The 18,877-nt window shown below is 57.1% G+C and overlaps 1 protein-coding gene across 1 annotated transcript; it reads left to right on the top strand.

Moving 5' to 3' along the window:
• Positions 1–504: 504 nt before the first annotated feature.
• On the top strand, positions 505–18,482 carry SUPT5H (SPT5 homolog, DSIF elongation factor subunit). Its single transcript, XM_088155133.1, is given in 33 exon segments — positions 505–787; positions 933–1,095; positions 1,164–1,323; positions 1,414–1,488; positions 2,335–2,404; positions 3,293–3,361; positions 3,655–3,720; positions 4,247–4,277; positions 4,917–4,985; positions 5,799–6,050; positions 6,560–6,649; positions 6,757–6,827; positions 8,392–8,497; positions 9,022–9,115; positions 9,804–9,940; positions 10,028–10,183; positions 11,540–11,686; positions 12,132–12,286; positions 12,965–13,082; positions 13,166–13,250; positions 13,355–13,459; positions 13,563–13,665; positions 14,310–14,437; positions 15,081–15,160; positions 15,162–15,199; positions 15,580–15,683; positions 15,686–15,737; positions 16,116–16,284; positions 16,796–16,814; positions 16,817–16,998; positions 17,540–17,635; positions 18,217–18,240; positions 18,242–18,482. Coding segments are annotated over 32 exon segments (3,246 nt in total). The 5' UTR covers positions 505–787; positions 933–1,020; the 3' UTR covers positions 18,362–18,482.
• Positions 18,483–18,877: the final 395 nt, after the last annotated feature.

Genomic DNA, 18,877 nt, shown 5'->3' with positions numbered 1-18,877 from the left:
GGTGATGCCTGCCGATCGATTAGATCGGCGATCGATTGGTGATGCCTGCCGATCGATTAGATCGGCGATCGATTGGTGATGCCTGCCGATCGATTAGATCGGCGATCGATTGCTGATGCCTGCCGATCGATTAGATCGGCGATCGATTGCTCATGCCTGCCGATCGATTAGCTCGGCGATCGATTGCTCATGCCTGCCGATCGATTAGATCGGCGATCGATTGCTCATGCCTGCCGATCGATTAGCTCGGCGATCGATTGGTGATGGCTGCCGATCGATTAGCTCGGCGATCGATTGCTCATGCCTGTCGATCGATTAGATCGGCGATCGATTGGTGATGCCTGCCGATCGATTAGATCGGCGATCGATTGCTAATGCCTGCCGATCGATTGCTCGGCGATCGATTGCCCATGCCTGACGATCGATTGCTCGGCGATCGATCGATCGCGACTGCCGATCGATTGGAGCGGCGATCGATTAGATCAGGTGACGTCACGCCTTCGCCCTCCCAAAAAACCCAAACCAACACACCAAAGCAAATCCTGCGCGTTTTGGACCTCTCGAGCCGCCGTCGGAGGCCGCAAAGTCTCGCGAGAGGGAGGCCTCGAAGTCTCGCGAGAAGGAGAGCGAGAGATCTTGCGAGAGCGGGAGCGACGCGGAGCGGCCGCAGTTCGGGACCGGGACCAGGAATCGCGACAGGGACCGGGAACCGCGGCAGGAACCGGGACCGGGAACCGCGGCAGGGACCGGGAACCGCGGCAGGGCCGGCAGCGGCACCGGGAGCGAGGCAGGCGCCAGCGGAGCCGGCCCGGCCAGGCCAGGCCGCGGCTGAGGGAGGCGGCGGCGGCGGCGGCGGCGGGAGAGCGGCGGGAGCGCCCCGGAGCCCTCACGGCACCCGCGGCCTCCTGAGGGACCCTCCCTGACCCCCTCAGGACCCCCAGAGCCCCCGGGCCGCTCCTCAGAGCTCCCAGCGCTCTCCCGACACCGCCGGGACCCCCGGAGCCCCCCGGAGCCGCGGCCATGTCGGACAGCGAGGACAGCAACTTCTCGGAGGACGAGAGCGAGCGCAGCAGCGAGGAGGGCGACGACAACGAGGTGAGGCCGAAGGCTCGGGGGGCTCCCGGGGGTTTTTGGGGGGTTCCCTGACCCCCCCCATCCCTCAGGCCGAGGAGCAGCGCGGGGGGGGCAGCGGGAAGGAGGAGGCGGAGGAGGAGGAGGAGGAGGAGGAAGAGGAGGAGGAGGAGGAGTACGATGAGGAGGAGGAGGAGGAGGAAGACGACGATCGCCCGGCCAAGAAGCCGCGGCATGGCGGCTTCATCCTGACGAGGCCGGTGAGCGGCGGGGCGCGGTTTTTGGGGGGTTTTTTGGGGGGGGGGTTTGGGGTCCGCAGGCCCCTGACTCCCCCTCCCCTGTGCCCCGCAGATGTGGACGATGAGTACGAGGATGAAGATCAGTGGGAGGATGGGGCCGAGGACATCCTGGAGAAAGGTGCGGGCTGGGGGCGCCGGGGGGGCTCTCCCCACCCCGGGGGGCTCTGGGGAGGAGAGGGGGGGGGAAGCCCTGCATGGGGAGGGTCCCTGCTGCCCCCCAAAATCCCCAAAAAATGCCTTTTCCTTCCCCAAAACCCCTTTTCTCTCTATTGTTTTTCCCCTCTTCAAAACCCCCTTTTCTCCCTAAATCCTTTTTCCCCAAATCCCCTTTTCCCTGAATCCCCTTTTACCTAAATTAGTTTTTCCTAAATCCCATTTTTGTCCTTAAATACTTTTTCCCCAAATCTTCTTTTCCCTAAATCCCTTTTTATCTAAATCCCTTTTTTTCCCCTCAAATTCCCTTTTCCCCAAATCCCATTTTCCTAAATCTGCTTTCCTCCAATTCCTTTTTTTTCCCCCTAAATCCTCTTTCCCCCCCAAAAATCCTTTTTTTCCTAAATCCCCTTTTTCTCCCCCAATCCCCTTTTCCCCCTGAATCCCTTTCCTCCCTCTCCCTGGGGTCCCCAATCCCCCTCCCCACATCCCCTCCTCCATCTCATCTGCTCTCGCCTGGGGGGGATTTTTCCGTTGCTTTTTTGTTTTTGGGTTTTTTTTGTTGTTTTTTCATTTTTTTTCCCCCCAAACCCCCTCGGTTCTCCCCCATTTGCTGTTGATTTACTTCATCCTCCACCGTCACCTCCTCCCCGGGCCAGAGGAGATCGAAGGTAAGAGCCCCCCCTCCCCTCCCCCTCCCTCCCTCCCACCAAAACCCTCCCCAAATTCCTGGAATTCCCCTCCCGGATCCCCAAATCCCCCTCAGCCCCCAAGCCCTGACCTTCCTCCTCCTCCTGCTCCTCTTCCTCAGCCTCCAACATTGACAACGTGGTGCTGGACGAGGATCGCTCGGGGGCCCGGAGGCTGCAGAACCTCTGGAGGTGACGCTGCCCCTCCCCCCCGGCCTCCCCCACCTCCTTCCCACACTGCTTCCCCATTTCCCCCCCATTTCCCCCCCATTTCCCCCCCATTTCCCCCCTTTTTTCCCCATTTCCCCCCATTTTCCCCCATTTTTTCCCCTTTTTTCCCCATTTTCCCCCATTTTTCCCCCATTTTCCCCCATTTCCCCCATTTTTCCCCATTTCCCCCCTTTTTTCCCCATTTTTCCCCATTTTTCCCCATTTTTCCCCCATTTTTCCCCCATTTTTCCCCATTTTTCCCCATTTTCCCCCATTTTTCCCCCATTTCCCCCCATTTCTCCATCATTTTTTCCCCTTTTTTCTGTTTTTTTTTGCTGTTTTTCCTTCGTTTTCTTTCCATTTCATTGTTTTCTCCCCTTTTCTCCAGTTTTTCCCTCACTCCCCCTTTTCTCCCTCGTTTCCCCATTTTTCCCATTTTCTGCTGATTTCTCTGTTTTTTCTCCATTCCCCCCTTTTCTCTCTCATTTCCCTGTTTCACTCAGTTTTCCCCCCCATTTTCCCCCCGTTTTTTCCCATTTTTTTCTCATTTCTCCCCATTTTTCCCCATTTTCTCCCCATTTTTTCCCATTTTCTGCTGATTTCTCCCCATTTTTTCCCATTTTCTGCTGATTTCTCCCCATTTTTTCCCATTTTCTGCTGATTTCTCCCCATTTTTTCCCATTTTCTGCTGATTTCTCCCCATTTTTTCCCGTTTTTTGCTGATTTCTCCCCATTTTTTCCCATTTTTTGCTGATTTCTCCCCATTTTTTCCCATTTTTTGCTGATTTCTCCCCATTTTTTCCCATTTTTTTGCTGATTTCTCCCCATTTTTCCCGTTTTTTGCTGATTTCTCCCCGTTTTCCTCTGCAGGGACCAGCGGGAGGAGGAGCTGGGCGAGTATTACATGAAGAAATACGCCAAGTCCTCTGTGGGGGAGACGTGAGTGACCCATTGAGTGACCAATGAGATGAGACCCCTGAGTGACCAATGAGTGACCCCTGAGTGACCCCAATGACCCCTGTGTGACCTGAGTGACCCCTGAGTGACCAATGAGTGACCCCAATGACCTCTGTGTGACCCTGAGTGACCAATGAGTGACCCTGAGTGACCAATGAGTGACCCCAATGACCCCTGAGTGACCAATGAGTGACCCTGAGTGACCCCGAGTGACCCCCGTGTCCCCCGGCCCCGCCCCCTCCCGAAATTCCCCAATTTTGGTTTTTTTTCCCCAGAGTTTACGGCGGTTCTGACGAGCTCTCTGATGACATCACCCAGCAGCAGCTGCTGCCCGGGGTCAAGTGAGTTTTGGGGCAAAAAACCGAAAGATTTGGGTCAGAACTCACCGGGAATGGGAATTCAGCTGGGGGGGAAAGGGGAAATTTGGGTTAAATTCCCCCAAAATGATGAGGGAAATTTGGGTTAAATTCCCCCAAAATGATGAGGGAAATTTGGGTTAAATTCCCCAAAATGATGAGGGGAAATTTGGGTTAAATTCCCTAAAATAACCAGGGGGAATTTGGGTTAAATCCCGAAAATGATGAGGGAAATTTGGGTTAAATCCCCCCAAAAATGATGAGGGAAATTTGGGTTAAATCCCCGAAAAATGAGAGGGGAATTTGGGTTAAATCCCCCAAAAATGATGAGGGGAATTTGGGTTAAATCCCCCAGAACCGAGGGGAATTTGGGTTAAATCCCCCCCAAATAACCAGGGGGAATTTGGGTTAAATTCCCCAAAAATGAGAGGGAAATTTGGGTTAAATCCCCAGAAATCGAGGGGAATTTGGGTTAAATCCCCCCAAAGTCGAGTTTTTGTTCTCCCCACAGGGACCCCAATCTCTGGACAGTCAAGTGCAAGGTGAGTGCTGGACCAAAATCCTGGCATTTCTGCCCAAAATTCCTTGGCCCAAATTCTCCTTTTTTCCCCAAACTCTCCATTTATTTATTTTATTTATTTTCCCCAAACTCTGTGTTTTTTCCCCAAACTCTCCATTTATTTATTTTATTTTTTTTCCCCCAAACTCTCCATTTATTTATTTATTTTATTTTCCCCAAATTTTCCATTTATTTATTTATTTTATTTTTCCCAAACTCTGTGTTTTTTTCCCCAAACTCTCCATTTATTTATTTATTTTATTTTCCCCAAATTCTGTGGTTTTTTCCCCAAACTCTCCATTTATTTATTTTATTTTTTTTCCCCAAACTCTCCATTTATTTATTTTATTTTCCCCAAACTCTGTGTTTTTTTCCCCAAACTCTCCATTTATTTATTTATTTTATTTTCCCCCAATTCTGTGTTTTTTTCCCCAAACTCTCCATTTATTTATTTTATTTTATTTTCCCCAATTCTGTGTTTTTTCCCCCAAACTCTCCATTTATTTATTTATTTTATTTTCCCCAATTCTGTGTTTTTTTCCCCAAACTCTCCATTTATTTATTTTATTTTATTTTCCCCAATTCTGTGTTTTTTAACCCTGTCCGTGCCGGCCGTGCCCAGATCGGGGAGGAGCGCGCCACGGCCATCGCCCTCATGCGGAAATTCATCGCCTACCAGTACACGGACACGGTGGGACTGGGGGGACTGGGGGGGGACTGGGGGGGACTGGGAGGGGATTGGGGGGGGACTGGGGGGACTGGGAGGGACTGGGGGGACTGGGAGGGGATTGGGGGGGACTGGGGGGACTGGGAGGGACTGGGAGGACTGGGGGGGGATTGGGGGGACTGGGGGGGACTGGGATGGACTGGGAGGGGACTGGGGGGGACTGGGATGGACTGGGAGGGATTGGGGGGGATTGGAGGGGATTGGGGGGGACTGGGGCCACACCTGTGTGTGGGGTCACACCTGTGTCCCCAGTGTCACACCTGTACAGGTGTTACTGGGGCTGTCCCTGGTATCACACCTGTGTCCCACCTGTGCCCCACCTGTGTCCCACCTGTGTCACACCTGTACAGCTGTTACTGGGGCTGTTCCTGGTATCACACCTGTGTCCACCTGTGTCACACCTGTGTCACACCTGTGTCACACCTGTGTCACACCTGTACACGTGTTACTGGGGCTGTTCCCAGTGTCCCACCTGTGTCACACCCGTGCCCACCTGTGTCCCACCTGTGTCACACCCGTGCCCACCTGTGTCACACCTGTACAGGTGTTACTGGGGCTGTCCCTGGTATCACACCTGTGTCCCACCTGTGTCCCACCTGTGTCCCCCCTGTGTCCCCCCTGTGTCCCCCCTGTGTCCCCCTGTGTCCCACCCGTGCCCACCTGTGTCACACCTGTGTCCCACCTGTGTCACACCCGTGCCCACCTGTGTCACACCCGTGCCCACCTGTGTCCCACCTGTGTCCCACCTGTGTCACACCCGTGCCCACCTGTCCGCAGCCCCTGCAGATCAAGTCGGTGGTGGCCCCCGAGCACGTGCGGGGGTACCTGTACGTCGAGGCCTACAAGCAGACGCACGTCAAGCAGGCGATCGAGGGCGTGGGCAACCTGCGCCTGGGCTACTGGAACCAGCAGATGGTGCCCATCAAGGAAATGACCGACGTGCTCAAGGTGGTCAAGGAGGTGACCAACCTGAAACCCAAGGCCTGGGTGCGCCTCAAGAGGGGCATCTACAAGGATGACATCGCCCAGGTGAGGGCACGCACCTGGGGGGGGCCAGGGGACGCACCTGGGGGTGAGGGGGACACACCTGGGGACAAAGGGGACACACCTGGGGACAAAGGGGACACACCTGGGGGTGGGGGGATGCACCTGGTGGGGAGAGAATGCACCTGGGGGAGAGGGGGACACACCTGGGGGTGAGGGGACACACCTGGGGACAAAGGGGACACACCTGGGGACAAAGGGGACACACCTCGGGGAGAGGAAGACACACCTGGGGGACAAAGGGGACACACCTAGCGGTGAGGGGATGCACTTGAGAGGGAGGGGGACACACCTGGGGGTGGAGGGGACACACCTGGGGGGGAAGAGGACACACCTGGGGACAAAGGGGACACACCCAGGGGTAAGGGGGACACACCTGGGGACAAAGGGGACACACCTGGGGGGCAGGGCACACCCGGGGAGCACCCAAAGGTGGGGGACACCCCTCACCTGGCGGGCCCAGGGCTGAGGTGTGGGCGTGGCCCCGGGCACAGGTGGATTACGTGGAGCCCAGCCAGAACCAGATCTCGCTGAAGATGATCCCCAGGATCGACTTCGACCGCATCAAAGCCCGGATGAGCCTGGTGAGCGCCGGGGGGAGGGGCCGCGCCCACCTGGGGGGGGTCACCTGGCGGGGGGGGGCCGGCCCGGGCCCGGGGTTACCTGCCCAGGTGCGCTCTGTGCCCCACAGAAGGATTGGTTCGCCAAGCGCAAGAAATTCAAGCGGCCGCCGCAGCGCCTGTTCGACGCCGAGAAAATCCGGTACGGGGGGGGGAGGAGTGACCACTGAGTGACCACTGACCAATGAGTGACCACTGAGTGACCACTGACCAATGAGTGACCATGAGTGACCACTGAGTGACCACTGACCACTGAGTGACCATGAGTGACCACTGAGTGACCATGAGTGACCACTGAGTGACCACTGAGTGACCATGAGTGACCACTGAGTGACCACTGACCACTGAGTGACCACTGAGTGACCACTGAGTGACCATGAGTGACCACTGAGTGACCACTGAGTGACCACTGAGTGACCATGAGTGACCACTGAGTGACCACTGACCACTGACCACTAAGTGACCACTGACCACTGAGTGACCAATGAGTGACCACAGTGACCAATGAGTGACCACAGTGACCACTGAGTGACCACAGTGACCACTGAGTGACCAATGAGTGACCAATGAGTGACCATGAGTGACCACTGAGTGACCACTGAGTGACCATGAGTGACCACTGAGTGACCACTGAGTGACCACTGACCACTGAGTGACCATTGAGTGACCACTGAGTGACCACAGTGACCATGAGTGACCATTGAGTGACCAATGAGTGACCACTGACCACTGAGTGACCACTGAGTGACCACTGAGTGACCAATGAGTGACCACAGTGACCAATGAGTGACCATGAGTGACCACTGAGTGACCACTGAGTGACCATGAGTGACCACTGAGTGACCATGAGTGACCACAGTGACCAATGAGTGACCATGAGTGACCAATGAGTGACCATTGAGTGACCATTGAGTGACCATGAGTGACCACAGTGACCAATGAGTGACCATGAGTGACCAATGAGTGACCATTGAGTGACCATTGAGTGACCATGAGTGACCACAGTGACCAATGAGTGACCATGAGTGACCACTGAGTGACCATGAGTGACCATGAGTGACCACTGAGTGACCATGAGTGACCACAGTGACCAATGAGTGACCATGAGTGACCACTGAGTGACCACTGAGTGACCATGAGTGACCATGAGTGACCACTGAGTGACCATGAGTGACCACAGTGACCACTGAGTGACCACTGACCACTGAGTGACCACTGAGTGACCATGAGTGACCATGAGTGACCACTGAGTTACCATGAGTGACCACTGACCACTGAGTGACCATGAGTGACCATTGAGTGACCACTGAGTGACCATGAGTGACCACTGAGTGACCACTGAGTGACCATGAGTGACCCCAATGACCCCTGAGTGACCAATGAGTGACCAATGAGTGACCAATGAGTGACCATCAGTGACCACTGAGTGACCAATGACCAATGAGTGACCATTGAGTGACCTGAGTGACCCCTGAGTGACCATGAGTGACCATTGGAGTGACCAGTGAGTGACCATTGGAGTGACCACTGAGTGACCATTGGAGTGACCATTGGAGTGACCACTGACCAATGAGTGACCATCAGTGACCCTGAGTGACCATTGGAGTGACCACTGAGTGACCAATGAGTGACCATCAGTGACCCCTGAGTGACCCCTGAGTGACCATTGGAGTGACCACTGAGTGACCACTGGAGTGGCCCCGCAGGTCCCTGGGTGGGGACGTGGCCTCCGATGGCGACTTCCTGATCTTCGAGGGCAACCGCTACAGCCGCAAGGGCTTCCTGTTCAAGAGCTTCGCCATGTCGGCCGTGGTGAGCCCCGCTGGCCCCTGCGAGCCCGGAACGGGCCTTCAGTAGCCCACAATGTATCTTTAATAGCCCAAAATGTGCTTTTAATAGCCCAAAATGTGCCTTTAATAGCCCAAAATGTGCCTTTAATAGCCCCTAGTCGGCCTTTAGTAGCCCAAAACCGGTCTTTAATAGCCCGGAGTCTGTCTTTAGTAGCCCAAAATGTATCTTTAATAGCCCAAAACCGGCCTTTAATAGCCCAGAACGTGCCTTTAATAGCCCAAAATGTGCTTTTAATAGTCCAAAATCTGGCTTTTATAGCCCAAAATTCACCTGTTTGAACCCTAAACTCACCTATTTGAACCCCAAACCCACCTGTTTAACCCCAAACCCACCTGTTCACCCCCAAATCCTCCCCTGGGTCCCCGAGGCCCCTCCCGGCTCTGCCCCCACCCCGGGATTTGCCCCCACCCCAGGATTTGCCCCCACCCCGGGATTTGCCCCACCCCGGGATTTGCCCCCACCCCGGGATTTGCCCCCACCCCCAGATCACGGAGGGGGTCAAGCCCACCCTGTCCGAGCTGGAGAAATTCGAGGATCAGCCCGAGGGCATCGACCTGGAGGTGGTGACCGAGAGCACAGGTACAGGTGCCCACCCCCCCCCCCCCCTTATTCCCACCCTAAACCCACCCCAAAAAAAACCCAAAAAACCCCCCAAAAACCCGAAAAAAACCCGGAAAAAAAACATCAAAAAACCCCCCAAAAAACCCTCAAAATCCCAACCCCCCCCCCCCCCCAAAAAAAACCCGAAAAAAAAAACCTCAAAAACCCCCAAAAAACCCGAAAAAGAACCCAAAAAAACTCCTCAAAAAAAACCCCAAAAAGACCCTCAAAAATCCCCAAAAATCCAACAAACCCCAAAACCTTCAAAAAAAACCCCAAAAAATCCCCCCAAAAATCCCAAAAGAACCCTCAAAAAACCCCCCAAAAAAACCCCAAAAAATCCCCCAAAACCTCCCAAAAATCCAAAAAAAAAAAAAACCCAAAAAAACCCCAAGAAAACCCAAAAACTCCCCAAAAAACCCTCCAAAATCCCCCAAAACCCAAAAAACCCTAAAAAAAACCCCAAAATACCCCTCAAAAAATCACAAAAAAACCCCAAAAAATCCCCCAAACCCCCCCAAAAACTCCTCAGAAAACCCTCCAAAACCCCCAAAAAAACCCCAAAAAACCCCAAAAAACCCAAAAAATCCCCAAAAAACTCCCCAAAAATCTCCAAAAAAAACCCAAAAAAATACAAAAAAATCAAAATAAAATTAAACCCCCCCAGGGAAGGAAAGGGAGCACAACTTCCAGCCCGGGGACAACGTGGAGGTGTGCGAGGGCGAGCTCATCAACCTGCAGGGCAAAATCCTCAGCGTGGACGGCAACAAGATCACCATCATGCCCAAGCACGAGGACCTCAAGGTGTGCAAAACACCCGCTAAAAAAAAAAAAAAAAAAAATTATTTCGGGTGGTAAAAAGGAGAATTTTGGGTTTTTTTCCCTCTCCAGGACATGCTGGAGTTCCCGGCCCAGGAGCTGAGGAAATATTTCAGGATGGGCGACCACGTGAAGGTGATCGCCGGGCGCTTCGAGGGCGACACCGGGCTCATCGTCAGGGTGGAGGAGAACTTCGTGATCCTCTTCTCCGACCTCACCATGCACGAGGTGGGGAAAAAACGGGGAAAAAATGGGGGAAAATGGGGAAAAAAATGGGGGGAAAATGGGGAAAAAATTGGGAAAAAATTGGGAAAAAAAACCGGGGAAAAATGGGGAAAAAATGGGGGAAAAATTGGGGGGAAAATGGGGAAAAAAGGGGGGAAAAATGGGGTGAAATGTCAGGGTGGAGGAGAACTTCGTGATCCTGTTCTCTGACCTCACCATGCACGAGGTGGGGAAAAAACGGGGAAAAAATGGGGGAAAATGGAGAAAAAATGGGGAAAAACAGGGAGAAACGGGGGAAAAAAATGGGGAAAAAACGGGGAAAAATGGGGAAAAAAACGGGGAAAAAATGGGGGAAAATGGGAAAAAAACGGGGAAAAAATTGGGGGGAAAATGGGGAAAAAATGGGGGAAAATGGGGAAAAAATGGGGAGAAACGGGGGTGAAATTGGGGGAAATGGAGGGTGGAGGAGAACTTCGTGATCCTCTTCTCCGACCTCACCATGCACGAGGTGGGGAATGGGGAAAAAATGGGGAAAAAACGGGGAAAAAATGGGAAAAAAATTGGGAAAAAATTGGGGGGAAAATGGGGGAAAAATGGGGAGAAACGGGGGTGAAATTGGGGGAAATGGAGGGTGGAGGAGAACTTCGTGATCCTGTTCTCTGACCTCACCATGCACGAGGTGGGGAATGGGGAAAATGGGGGAAAAACGGGGGAAAAATTGGGAAAAAAATGGGGGAAAAATGGGAAAAAAATGGGGAAAAAAATGGGGAAAAACGGGGGTGAAATGGAGGGTGGAGGAGAACTTCGTGATCCTGTTCTCCGACCTCACCATGCACGAGGTGGGGAATGGGGAAAATGGGGAAAAAAACGGGGAAAAAATTGGGGGGAAAATGGGGGAAAAACGGGGAAAAAATTGGGGGGGAAATGGGGAAAAAAATTGGGAAAATTTGGGGTGAATTGGGGGAAATGGAGGGTGGAGGAGAACTTCGTGATCCTGTTCTCTGACCTCACCATGCATGAGGTGGGGAATGGGGGAAAAAATGGGAAAAAAAATTGGGAAAAAATGGGGAAAAATTGGGGAGAAAAATGGGGAAAAAAACGGGGAAAAAATGGGAAAAGCCCAGGAAATCCAGAGGAGAGCTGGGAAGAAAGGGGAATGCCAAGGAAACCGGGAAAAACCTGGGGAAGATTTGGGGGAAAATCTGTGAGAAAAACAGAAAAAAAAAAAAAAAAAAACGGGGGAGGAGAAGGGGAAAAGCAGCGAGAACCCCCCCGTGCAGAGGGGGGAGGAGGTTTGGGGTGAATTGGGGGGATTTTGGGCCCCGTGCCAGCGGGATTTTTGCCCTTTTTGTGCCCCAGCTGAAGGTGCTGCCCCGGGACCTGCAGCTCTGCTCCGAGACGGCCTCGGGGGTGGACGTGGGGGGGCAGCACGAGTGGGGGGAGCTGGTGCAGCTGGACCCCCAAACCGTGGGGGTCATCGTGCGCCTGGAGAGGGAAACCTTCCAGGTGAGAGAGCCCCGAGATCCGCAGGGAAAACCACCCAGAGTGCACCTGAAATCCACCAAAAAAATCATAAAAATCCGCGGGAAAATACCTCAGAATCCGCCCGAAATCCACCCAAAAATCCGCAGGAAAATCACCCCGGAGTGCACCTGAAATCCACCCCAAAAATCCCATAAAAATCCGCGGGAAAATACCTCAGAATCCACCCTAAATCCACCCCAAAAATCCCCTAAAAATCCGCAAAAAAATCCCCTAAAATCCGCGGGAAAATCACCCAGAATCACCTGGAATCCACAAATCCCCAGGTGTGTCCTGGGTGTGTAGAGGTGTCCAGCTGTGCCCAGGTGTGCACAGCTGTATCCCAGGTGTGTCCCCCGTGCCCAGGTGTACCCCAGGTATATCCCGGGTGTATCCCAGGTGTGTCTCACCTGTGCCCACCTGTGCCCAGGTGCTGAACATGTACGGGAAGGTGGTGACCGTGCGCCACCAGGCGGTCAGCAGGAAGAAGGACAATCGCTTCGCCGTGGCGCTCGACTCGGAGCAGAACAACATCCACGTGAAGGACATCGTCAAAGTCATCGACGGCCCCCACTCCGTGCGTGGGCACCTGGGGACACCTGGGGACACCTGGGGACACCTGGGGACACCTGGGGCCCGGCCTGGGGCTCCTCGGGACTTCGTGGGGGATCCTCGGGGGGTTTTTGGGGGATCCTGGGGTGTTTGGGGGGGTCTCTGTGATGTTTTAGGGACTTCTCGGGGAGTTTTTGGGGGGATCCTTGGGGAGTTTTGGGATTCTCGGGGTGTTCTGGGATTCTCGGGGTGTTTTTGGGGGATCCTCGGGGTGTTCTGGGATTCTCGGGGTGTTTTTGGGGTCCGTACGATGTTTTAGGGGCTCCCCAGAGCGTTTTGGGGCCACGAATTCGGGGGGTCTCACCCATGAATTTGGGGGGTCTCACCCATGAATTTGGGGGGGTCTCACCCATGAATTTGTGGGGTCTCAGCCGTGAATTTGGGGAGTCTCAGCTGTGAATTCGGGGGGGGTCTCCCCCATGATTTTTGGGGGGGTCTCAGCCGTGATTTTGGGGGGGTTCTCACCCGTGAATTCGGGGGTCTCTTCCATGATTTTTGGATGTCTCCCCCATGATTTTTGGGGGGTTCTCACCCGTGAATTCGGGGGTCTCTTCCATGATTTTTGGGGGGTCTCCCCCATGATTTTTGGGGGTCTCCCCCATGATTTGGGGGGGGTCTCACCCCGTTCGCCGCCGCCCCCAGGGCCGCGAGGGGCGAGATTCGCCACCTGTTCCGGGGCTTTGCGTTCCTGCACTGCAAGAAGCTGGTGGAGAACGGGGGGATGTTCGTGTGCAAGACCCGGCACCTGGTGCTGGCCGGGGGCTCCAAGGTCGGCCCCGCCCTCCCCGAGCCCCCCCCCTCCGAAATTTCCCCTTTTTTTTTTTCCGACCCCAAATTTCGGTGTCCCCGCAGCCCCGCGACGTCACCAACTTCGCCATGTGCAGCTTCGCGCCCATGTCCCCCCGCATCAGCAGCCCCATGCACCCCAGCGGGGCAGGTCAGTGCCCGCCGAGGGAGGGCTCCCGGGGGGGTTTCGGGGACCCTCAGGGACCCCCGCTGACCCCTCCCCGGTGTCCCCCCTCCCCACCCCACCGTCCGCAGGGCAGAGGGGCGGGTTTGGGGCCGGGGGGCTGAGCCGGGGCCGCGGCCGCCGCGACAACGACCTGATCGGGCAGACGGTGCGGATCTCCCAGGGGCCCTACAAAGGTGGGTGTGAGACCCCCCCCAAAAAAAAAACAAAAAAAAAAACAACCCCCGGAGCCCCTCGGGGGGGTCCCCAGAGGCTCTGAGCTCCCCCCGGGCTCCCCAGGTTACATCGGGGTGGTCAAGGACGCCACGGAGTCGACGGCGCGCGTGGAGCTGCACTCGACGTGTCAGACGATCTCAGTGGACAGGCAGAGACTGACGACAGTGTGAGTGAGGGGACACGGCTGGGGGACAGCCCTGGGGACAGGGACACCACTGGGGACAGGCAGAGACTGACGACAGTGTGAGTGAGGGGACACGGCTGGGACACCCCTGGGGACAGGGACAGCCCTGGGGACACCCCTGGGGACAGCCCTGGGGACAGGCAGAGACTGACGACAGTGTGAGTGAGGGGACAGGGACACGGCTGGGGACAGCCCTGGGGACAGGGACAGCCCTGGGGACAGCCCTGGGGACAGGCAGAGACTGACCACAGTGTGAGTGAGGGACAGGGCTGGGGACAGGGACAGCCCTGGCTGTGGGGACAGGGTTTGAGACACCCCCGGGGGCTGGAGACCCCTCTGTGGGGTGGCGGGGACCCCCTAAGGGTTAAGATCCTCCCCCAAATAACCCAAAAATACCCCAAAAATACCCCAAAAATAACCCCAAAAATAACCCCAAAAATACCCCAAAAATACCCCCAAACCCCCTCTCAAGGTAAGGTCCCCAAAAACCCCAAACCTGCCCAAAATCCCCCAACGCACCCTGGGGTGAGACCCCCCCCCCCCAAGGGGGTCCTGGGCCTGTCCCCGCTGGGTCTCTGTGGCCCCCCGGGGGTCCCTGTGCCCCCTGACCCCCCCTGTCCCCACAGGGGCTCCCGGCGCCCCGGGGGTCTCACCTCGGCCTACGGGAGGACCCCCATGTACGGCTCGCAGACCCCCATGTACGGCTCGGGGTCCCGAACCCCCATGTACGGCTCGCAGACCCCCCTGCACGACGGTCAGTGACACTGGGGGGACACTGGGGGGACAATGGGGACACTGGGGATACTGGGGGACAATGGGGACACTGGGGACACTGGGGGGACACTGGGGGGACATTGGGGATACTGGGGATACTGGGGGGACAATGGGGGACAATGGGGACAATGGGGGGGACACTGGGGACAATGGGGGGACACTGGGGACAATGGGGGGACACTGGGGGGACAATGGGGGAACAATGGGGACACTGGGGATACTGGGGGGACTGGGGACACTGGGGGGACAATGGGGGGACGCTGGGGATACTGGGGGGACACAATGGGGGACACTGGGGGGATACTGGGGGAACAATGGGGACAATGGGGGGACAATGGGGATACTGGGGACACTGGGGATACTGGGGGGACACTGGGGATACTGGGGGGACACTGGGGATACTGGGTGGACAATGGGGGGACAGTGGGGACAGTGGGGGAACAATGGGGACAATGGGGGGACAGTGGGGGAACAATGGGGACACTGGGGGGACAATGGGGACAGCATTGGGGACACTGCTGGGGACACTTTTGGGACATTTGGGGACACTTTGGGGAGGGTGGCAGTGCCGGGGGTGGCTCGGGGGGTGACGCCGTTTTTGGGGTCCCGTCCCCCCCCCCCAGGAAGCCGCACCCCCCACTACGGCTCCCAGACCCCCCTGCATGACGGGAGCAGGACCCCGGCCCAGAGAGAGAGAGAGCCTGGGACCCCAACTCCCCAACAACCCCAACACCCCGTCCAGGTGAGACCCAAAACCCCCAAAACAGCCCCAAAATAACCCCAAAAATATCCCAAAAATATCCCCAAAAACAACCCCAACACCCCGTCCAGGTGAGACCCAAAACAACCCCAAAATAACCCCAAAAACATCCCAAAAATAAACCCCAAAACAACCCCGTCCAGGTGAGACCCCCTCCCCAAATTCCCTCCTTTGGGGACCCCCCCCCCCAATCCGGGGGTCCCTTCCCCCCTTTCTCCTTTTGGGGTTTGGGTTCCCATTTTGGGGACCCCTCCCGATGTTTTTTGGGACCCCTCCCGATGTTTTTTTGGGGACCCTCCCGATGTTTTTGGGGACCCCTCCCCGATGTTTTTTTGGGGACCCCTCCCCTGTTTTCCCCCCAGGGCTGACGAGGATTTCGAGTACGGCTTCGAGGACGAGCCCACGCCGTCGCCCCAGGGCTACGGGGGCACCCCCAACCCCCAGACCCCGGGGTACCCCGACCCTGCGTCCCCCAAGTCAGCCAGCCCTACAACCCCCAGACCCCCGGCACGCCCGCCATGTGAGTGGGGACCCCAAAATCACCCCAAAAATCACCCAAAAACCGCCCCAAAAATAACCCAAAATCCAGGGGGGGACCCCAGACCCCCGGCACGCCCGTCATGGGAGTGGGGACCCCAAAATAACCCCAAAAATATCCAAAAATAACCCCAAAAATATCCCAAAAATCCAGGGGGGACCCCAGACCCCCGGCACGCCCGTCATGGGAGTGGGGACCCAAAAATCCCAAATCCCCCAAAATCTTGGGTGGGGGGAACCCGAAATCTGTGGGGATTTGGGGAGGGGGGCGAATGGTCCCGGGGACCCCAAACCTGGGCGTGGAAAGGGGGAACACCCCCCCCCCCCAGGTGTGACGCCAGGTGCCCCCACCTGTCCCCAGGTACAACACGGAGCAGTTCTCGCCCTACGCCGTCCCCTCCCCCCAGGGCTCGTACCAGCCCAGCCCCTCCCCCCAGAGCTACCACCAGGTGGCCCCGAGCCCCGTGGGCTACCAGAACACGCACTCGCCGGCCAGCTACCACCCCACGCCCTCCCCCATGGCCTACCAGGTACCCCGAACCGGCCCCGAACCCTCCCGAACCGCCCCGAACCCTCCCGAGCCTCCCCGAACCCCCGGAAACCCCCCGAAACCTCCCGAGCCCTCCCGAACTCTTCCGAAACCTCCCGAACCCCCGGAAACCCCCCGAAACCTCCCGAGCCCCCCCGAACTCTTCCGAAACCTCCCGAACCCCTCCGAAACCCCCGAACCCTCCCGAAACCCCCCGAAACCTCCCGAGCTCCTCCGAACCCCTCGAAACCTCCCGAACCCCCGGAAACCCCCCGAACCCTCCCGAAACCTCCCGAGCCTCCCCGAACCCCTCCGAAACCTCCCGAACCCCCCCCGAACCCCCTCAAACCACCTTGTAGCCCCCCAAACCTCTTTGTAGCCCCCTTAAACCCCTTTGTAGCCCCCCAAACCCACTCATAGCCCCTCTAGACCCCTTCGTAGCCCCCCAAACCCCTTCCTAGCCCCCCCCAAACCCCTCTGTAGCCCCCCTAACCCCACGCATTGCCCCCCAGGCCAGCCCCAGCCCCAGCCCGGTGGCTACAGCCCCATGACCCCCGGGGCTCCGTCGCCCGGTGGCTACAACCCCCACACGCCGGGCTCGGGCATCGAGCCCAGCGCCGGGGACTGGGTGACCACGGACATCCAGGTCAAGGTGAGGGACTCGTACCTGGACAGCGCGGCCGTGGGGCAGACCGGGGTCATCCGCAGCGTCACGGTCAGAGCGCGGGGATTTGGGGGGATTTGGGGGGGGGTCTGGGGGTTTGGGGAGGGGCTGGGGGGGCTGGGGAGAGGCTGGGGGGTGTTTGGGGGGGATTGGGGAGGATTTGGGGGGGGGGGTGGGGAGTATTTGGGGGGATCTGGGGGGGATTTGGGAGGGGATTGGGGGGGATTTCGGGGGGTGTCGGGGGATTCGGGAGGGGTTTAGGGGGTCTGGGGGATTTGGGGGGATTTTGGTGTTTTTTGGGGTTGTTTTGGGGGGGGTTGGTGTTTTGGGGGGGGTTGATTTTTTTGGGAGGTTTGGTGTTTTGGGGGATTTTGTTATTTTTGGGGGGATTTTGTGGTGTTTTTTGGGGGTTTGGTGTTTTTTGGGATATTTTTTGGGGTGTTTTGGGGGGTTTTGGGGGTGTTTTTTGGGGGGTTTTGGTGGTTTGGGGGGGTTTTGGTGTTTTTTGGGATGTTTTTTGGGGTGTTTTGGGGTGTTTTTGGGGTGTTTTTTGGGGGTCCCCACGAGGCTGAGCCCCCCAGCCCCGCTGCAGGGCGGGATGTGCTCCGTGTACCTGAAGGACAGCGAGAAGGTGGTGAGCGTGTCCAGCGAGCACCTGGAGCCCGTCACGCCCACCAAGAGCAACAAGGTGGGCACCGGCACACCTGGGACCCCCAGATCACACCTGGGACCCCCTGAAATCACACCTGGACCCCCCTGAACACACCCTGAACACACCTGGGACCCCCTAAACACATCTGGGAACTCTGAAATCACATCTAGGACCCCCTCTAAACACACCTGGGATCCCTGAAATCACACCTGGAACCCCCTAAACGTACCTGGGACCCCAAAACCCCTCTGAGTCTCCCCCAAACACATCTGGAACCCCCCGGAACACACCTGGAACCCCTCCTGAACACACCTGGGATCCCCCAAATCACACCTGGGACTTCCCTAAAGACACCTGAGACCCCAAAACCCTCTGAGCCTCCCCCAAACACACCTGGAACCCCTCCTGAACACACCTGGGACCTCCCTAAAGACACCTGAGACCCCCAAAACCCTCTGAGCCTCTTCCAAACACACCTGGAGCACACCTGAGACCCCCTAAACACACCTGGAGCCCCTCCTGAACACACCTGGGACCCCAAAACCCCTCTGAGCCTCCCCCAAACACACCTGAGACCCCCCAAATCACACCTGGGACCCCCCCGCACCCCCCGGCAGGTGAAGGTGATCCTGGGCGAGGACCCGCGAGGCCACGGGGATCCTGCTGAGCATCGACGGCGAGGACGGCATCGTGCGCATGGACCTGGAGGAGCAGCTCAAGATCCTCAACCTGCGCTTCCTGGGGAAGCTGCTCGAGGCCTGAGCCCCCGCCCACCCCTCCACCCCCCTCCCGGCACCGCCCCCAGACCCAATTCACCCCGCCCCTCCCCCACCTTCCCCCCCCACCCCCGGGTTTGGTTCCCCCCTCCCCTCTCCCCGTCCCCCCGTCCGGGTTTTCGGTGTTGAATAAAGAACCGGGCTGCAGCAGCCGCTCGATTTTGGGGGGGGTTTTGGGGCGGGGGGAGAGGGAAGAGGGGAGACCCCTCCTCAAATAAAGGGTGAAAAGGGGGGGGCGGGTGAGGCAGTTATGGGGGCACGGAGAGGGTTGAGGGGAAATGTGGCTGGGGTCGGGGGGTTTGGGGGAGCCTTTTATGGGGAGTTTCGGGGGGTTGGGGGTGGTTTCAGGGCCCGATTTTGGGCAAGTTTCAGGGGGTTTGGGCTCAGTTTTGGGCCTTTTTGGGGGCTGGTTTCGGGATTTTGGGGCTGGTTTCGGGATTTTGGGGTTGGTTTCGGGATTTTTGGGCTGGTTTCCGGATTTTGGGGTTGGTTTCCGGATTTT

The sequence above is a fragment of the Sturnus vulgaris genome, chromosome 35, assembly GCF_052056855.1.
Source record: "Sturnus vulgaris isolate bStuVul1 chromosome 35, bStuVul1.hap1, whole genome shotgun sequence".
NCBI classification, from domain to species: Eukaryota; Metazoa; Chordata; class Aves; order Passeriformes; family Sturnidae; genus Sturnus; species Sturnus vulgaris.
The sequence above is the reverse complement of the archived record's forward strand: the minus strand, read 5'-3'. Positions and strand labels throughout refer to the sequence as shown.